Raw genomic sequence first — 6,000 nt, forward strand, 5'->3', positions numbered from 1 at the left:
TGTATTTATTTTTTTACTTTTACAGCCCTGCAACTCCCTGCGATGAAAAATGTGGTTTCAATGGAAGTCAATGGCCTCTAGGGGGTGCAATTTTGGAAAAACTGAACCTACAAAAAAACTAATAATGCATCAAAATCAGTTTTGTTACTAATCTTTGACATATCCAAGGGTCTGATATCACGTAAAAAATCGTTCACCTCCGATCATTTTTTATAGTGAAAATCAGCAATTTTCGGTCAGTTTTTTTCAAAAATCCAGCGCACGCTTCATTCAATAGCTAATAAAAATATTAAAAACCAAAAAGAACATACAATATTTAGTATTTTTGGAAAGAACAGAAGTTGACTGAAAAATGTGTAAAAAAAAATTTGAAAAAAATATTTATCTGACACATTTTTAGAGCAGTTGTTTATAGAGGACGTTTTTGACCTCGAATGTCATAAGTGTGATTATTTTGGCAACTTTTGAATTATTGACCTTAGAAAAAATTTTCAAACAAATTTTGGAACGTTACAAAAAAAAAAGCTTATTAGGAAAGAATCATGCCATTTCAAGTCATACAGTGAAAGTTATGGCCAAGAAACTAGTAAAAAATGCCCCTAGTGGACGTTTTTGTCCTCGAATGTAACAAGAGGGTTAACAAATTAAATATTTAGGGTTCTACACTTGAATTATACAATAAAACTATGATCTAAGGGTGCACTCACACTAGGCAATCGTACCGTGCCCAAGCACGTTTGCCCCCTAAAGTCCGGATTCTATTGCTGGTGTGAGTGCAAGCGTTCCGTGCCTGAGCACGGTCCACTTCCCTGGCCCGGCACGGTTGGGAGAGGTGTGCTTGGGCTCGGTACACTTGGCCAGGAATGCGCACACGTAATGCACTGCGGGCTCGTTCTCCACCACGTGTCTGCAACCGCATGTAAACAACAGTCACTTAACGATTACGTCGCGCCGTAAACATCGCTAGTTAACGTCGCTTTGATTAAACTTCAAGATAACCATGACAACCGGTCAAAGCGCCGTTCTTTCAGCAGTCAGAGCGCATCCGCCGTGTTGGTATACCAACGTGATGACGTATGTGTCGGAGACAACCGTGCTTCAGCACGCTTGGGTTCGAGGTAGTGTGAGTGCGGGCCAGCGGGGGACAGGGGAGGGGGGGCATTCGGGCTTCAGCACGGTACGGATCAACTGGCCCTAGTGTGAGTGCGCCCTAAATGACCTTAAACAGTGAGTTTGGCCCGGACGATGTGTTCAGGTGTTGACATAACGAGTGGGAAAACGGAGAACTGATGAAACCACCAGACTCTGTCCTCACCTGGACTTTGTTCGCCGCCACGTAGCCGAGCAGCTTCTCGGCCTTGTAGTACGGCGACCCGTGATGAGCGGCCGCGAACCAGACGTCGAGCTCCGGTTGCCCGCGGCGACCGGCTCCGCCCACGGAGAAGACCTGGACGTTCCCCGGCGGCGTCTGCAGGAGGTCGGCCAGCGAGCGAATCAGCACGGAGTAACGGCTTTCCTGACCCGGAGCGCCGCTGAAGAACTGGTCCACTGTCAGGTCTGAGGAGGAGGAGGAGGAGGAGGAGGAGGAGGAGGAGGAGGAGGAGGAGGAGGAGGAAAGAAGACGGAGAGGAGGAGGATGAAAAGAGGGGAGAGGAGGAGGAGCAAAAGGAAGAGGAGGAGGAGAGAGGAGGAGGAGGAGGAGGAGGAGGAGGAGGAGGAGGAGGAAAGAAGACGGAGAGGAGGAGGATGAAAAGGAAGAGGAGGAGGAGAGAGGAGGAGGTGGAGAGAGGACAGAGGAGGAGGAGGAGGTGGAGAGAGGAGGAGGGGGAGGAGGAGGAGGAGGAGGAGGAGGAAGAGGAGAGAAGAGGAGGGAGGAGGAGGAGGAGAGAGGAGGAGGAGGAGGAGGAGAGGAGGAGGGGGAGGAGGGGATGAGGAGGAGGAGGAGGAGGAGGGAGGAGGGGAGGAGGAGGAGGAGGAGAGAGGAGGAGGAGAGAGGAGGAAGAGGAGGGGGAGGAGGAGGAGGAAGAGGAGGAGGAAGGACAGAGGAGGAGAGAGGAGGAGGAAGAGAAGGAGGAGGAGGAGGAGGAGGAGGGAGGAGGAGGAGGGAGGAAGACAGAGAGGAGGAGGAGGAGGGAGAGGGAAGAGGAGGAGGAGGAGGAGGAGGAGGAGGAGGGAGGGAAGGAGAGGAGGATGAAGAGGAGGAGAGAGGAGGAGGAGGAGGAGAAGGAGGAGAGGGATGAAAAAGAGGGAAGAGGAGGAGGAGGGAGGAGAGGGATGAAAAGAGGGAAGAGGAGGAGGAGGGAGGAGGAGGAGCAAGAGGAAGAGGAGGAGGATGAAGGAGAAAGAGAAGGTGGAAGAGGAGGAGGATGAAGGAGGAGAGAGGAGGAGGAGAGAGGAGGAAGAGGAGGGGGAGGAGGAGGAGGAAGAGGAGGAGGAGGAGGAGGAGGAGGAGGAGGAGGAGGGAGGAAGACAGAGAGGAGGAGGAGGAGGGAGAGGGAAGAGGAGGAGGAGGAGGAGGAGGAGGGAGGGAAGGAGAGGAGGATGAAAAGAGGGAAGAGGAGGAGGAGGAGAGGGAGGAGGAGCAAGAGGAAAAGGGGGAGGAGGATGAAGGAGAGGGATGAAAAGAGGGAAGAGGAGGAGCAAGAGGAAGAGGAGGAGAAGGATGAAGAGGGAAGAGGAGGAGGAGGAGGATGAAGGAGAGGGATGAAAAGAGAGAAGAGGAGGAGAAGGAGGAGGAGCAAGAGGAAGAGGAGGAAAAGGATGAAGATGGAAGAGGAGGAGGAAGAGAAGGTGCAAGAGGAAGAGGAGGATGCAAAGAGGGAAGAGGAGGAGGAGAAGGACGAGGAGCAAGAAGAAGAGGAGAAGGATGAAGATGGAAGAGGAGGAGGAAGAGGAAGATGAAGGAGAGGGATGAAAAGAGGGAAGAAGAGGAGGAGGAGAAAGAGGAGGTGCAAGAGGAAGAGGAGGAGAAAGAAGGAGGAGGAGAAGAGGAGGTTCTTGTGGTGCGTTCATTGAACTGATATTTTCAACGTTATAAACATTAAAAATAAAAACATAAAAGCTCTAGAAAATAAAAGACAGAACAGTAAAAGAAGTTATTTCCCATGATGCTTTGCTTCTGTCGGCGCTGACGGCCCTGAAGCCGGCGCCCTGCGGCATTCTGGGATACGCAGCGCTACCCTGCTGTCAATCACACAGTCACCACGGCAACCAGCAGCACACACACACACACACACACACACACACACACACACACACACACACACACACACACACACACACACACACACACACACACGGCGACGGGACTCACTGGCCAGGCGCAGCGAGGCGGCGTTGAGCAGCGCCTCCTGCTGCAGCTCCTTCACCTCCACCTGGGCCGAGGAGGTGACGTCAGGCCAGATGTGGTCCGACACCCTCACCTGCAGCTGGAACACACCTGGAGGAGTTCCCTCGGCAACGCTGAGACGACCCGACGTCCGGTTCAGGAGGAACCACCTGGAAGAAGTTCATCCTCTCATTAAGTTCAATTAAACTTAATAATTAATAATTATTCATTCATCATTACAGACGGGACGGAGAGGAAGAGCTTTAACTCCTACTGGGGCAAGGAGGGAAGATGGATGGGAAAGAAGGAAAGATGGAGGGAAGGAACAGATTGGGCCAAGGATGGAAGAAGGGAGGAAGGAAGGAAGAAAAGATGGAGGGAAGGAACAAGGAAGGAAGAAGAATGAAGGAGGAAGGGAAAGAAGGGAGGGAGGGAGGAAGGTATGAAGGAAGGGAGGGAAAAGGGATTGTGGAAGGAAGGAAGGGAAAAAGGAAGGAAAGAAAGATGGAGGGAAGGAACAAGGAAGGAAGAAGAATTAAGGATGAAGGGAAAGAAGGGAGGGAGGAAGGAAGGAAAGGTAAAAGGAAGGAAAGAAAGATGGTGGACGGGAACAGATTGGGTCAAAAAGGAAGGAAGAAGAAGTAAGGATGAAAGGAAGGAAGGAAGGAAGGAAAAAGAGATTTTGGAAAGAAGGAAGGGAAAAAGGAAGGAAAGAAAAATGGAGGACGGGAACAGATTGGGTCAATTGGGTCAAAAAGGAAGGAAGGAAGGAACCCTGGGAACAAATTGCCACCTGCTGGCTGCTGTCTGAGGAGGAGGAAGAGGAGAAGGAGGAAAAGGAGAAAGAGGAGGAGGAGGAGGAGGTGTAGAGGAGGAAGTGGAGGAATAGGAGGAGGAGGAGTAGAGGAGGAAGTGGAGGAATAGGAGGAGGAGGAGTAGAGGAGGAGGAGGAGAAGGAGGAGGAGGAGGAGGAGGAGGAGTAGAGGAGGCTCCGTCAGCGTCTCCTCATCAAAGACTCTGAGCTTCACTGGGAATTTTCAATGGTCATAAAGAATTAATAACTCTGTTCCTGACAAGTCACATCCTCCCTCTCTCTTTGTCTTCACCTCTATCCCTCTATCCTTTCATTCATTCTCTCTCTCTCTCTCTACCTCCACTCTTTCATTCTCTCTCCCTCTACTTCTTCATTCTCTCTCTTTGTTTCTCCTTCCATCTGCCTGTTTCTGTCCCATTTTCCCTCTCTGCTCTTTTGTTCTCTCTCTCTCTCTGTTTTAAATCTGTCACTTCCTCCGCACCTCTTTTATTCCCCCCTTTCTTCTTCTCGTGTCTCTCTCTCTCGGTGAATCATCTCTCTGCGTTACAACCTGTGTGATGTCATGGGATGAAGAGATGCTGTCCTGTGATTGGTCGATCCAAAGACGATCAATAATCACAGTTATTGATAGTTGAGCAGGAAAACGATTGAACCTCTGACTTCCTGTTGGTCACATGACCTCACGTCTGCTGATGTCACCATGACATCATATGAAGACAAAAGCTTTGCTTCACCTCCTCCTGCTCCTCCTCCTTTCTCCTCTTCCTCCTCCTAATCATCTTCCTCCTCCTCCTTTCCCTTCCTTCTTCTTTTTCCTCTCCTCATCTTCCTCTTCTTTTTCCTTCTCTATCTCTTTCTCCTCTTCCTCCTTTCTCCCCTTCATCCTCCTTCTTTCTCCTAATCTTCCTCCTCTTTTTCCTTCTCCTCATCTTCCTCCTCCTGCTCCTTTCTCCTCTTCCTCCTCCTCTTCCTCCTTCTCCTCTTTCTACTCTTCCTCCTCCTCTCCCATCCTTCTTCTCCTCCTCCTTTCTCCTCTTCCTCCTCCTCTTTCCTCTCCTCATCTTCCTCCTCTTTTTCCTTCTCCACCTCTTTCTCCTCTTCCTCCTTCTCTTCATCTTCATCCCCCTCTTTCTCCTCCTCTTCCTCCTTTACTCTCTTCTTCCTCCTCCCCCTCTTTCTCCTCTTCCTCATCATCCTCCTCCTCTTTTCCTCTCTTCCTCCTCCTCTTTTGCCCTCCTTCTTCTTCTTCTTCTTCTTCTTCTTCTTCTTCTTCTTCTTCTTCTTCTTCTTCTTCTTCTTCTTCTTCTTCTTCTTCTCCTTTCTCCTCCTTCTCCTCATTGTCCTCCTTCTCCTTTCTTCTTCTCATCTTTCTCCCCTTCCTCCTCCTTCTTTCCCCTCATTCGTCATCTCCTCATCTTCCTCCTCCTGCGCCCTTCTCCTCTTCCTCCTTCTCCTCTATTCTCTTCCTCCTCCTCCTTTCCTCTCTTTCTCCTCGTCTTTCTCCTCTTCCTCCTCCTCTTTCAACTCTTCCTCTTCTTCCTTTGCCATCCTTCTTCTTCTCCTCATCTTTCTCCTCCTCTTCCCCCTCCTCCTTTGCCCTCCTTCTTCTTCTCCTGCTCCCTTCTCCTCTTCCTCCTCCTCCTCTACTCTTTTCCTCCTCGTCTTTCCTCATCTTCCTCCTCCTTTTCCTTCTCCTCTTCCTCGTCTTTCTTCTTTTCCTCCTCCTCCTTTGCCCTCCTTCTTCCTCCTCCTCCTCCTCCTCTCTAACTGGACCTCTGTGCTCCTCTGTTATAACTTCACAGCTGACGAGTCCGTCGCTCTTCACCGTCCCCATGGAAACACTTCCTGTTTGTTTGCT

General features: G+C 50.3%; 1 protein-coding gene across 1 annotated transcript in view; it reads right to left on the bottom strand.

Moving 5' to 3' along the window:
* The window catches only part of LOC310999144 (putative neural-cadherin 2), a gene marked incomplete at both ends in the record, with an annotated part of 170,378 nt that overhangs the window by 26,611 nt on the left and 137,767 nt on the right, over positions 1-6,000 (bottom strand). The window contains 3 exons of the mRNA XM_083989468.1: positions 1,316-1,557; positions 3,314-3,498; positions 5,968-5,998. Of these exons, the coding sequence (XP_083845594.1) occupies positions 1,316-1,557; positions 3,314-3,498; positions 5,968-5,998 (458 nt within the window). The remainder of the gene's footprint in view (positions 1-1,315; positions 1,558-3,313; positions 3,499-5,967; positions 5,999-6,000) is intronic.

Source organism: Trachurus trachurus (assembly GCF_905171665.1).
Source record: "Trachurus trachurus genome assembly, chromosome: 16".
Classification (NCBI taxonomy): Eukaryota; Metazoa; Chordata; class Actinopteri; order Carangiformes; family Carangidae; genus Trachurus; species Trachurus trachurus.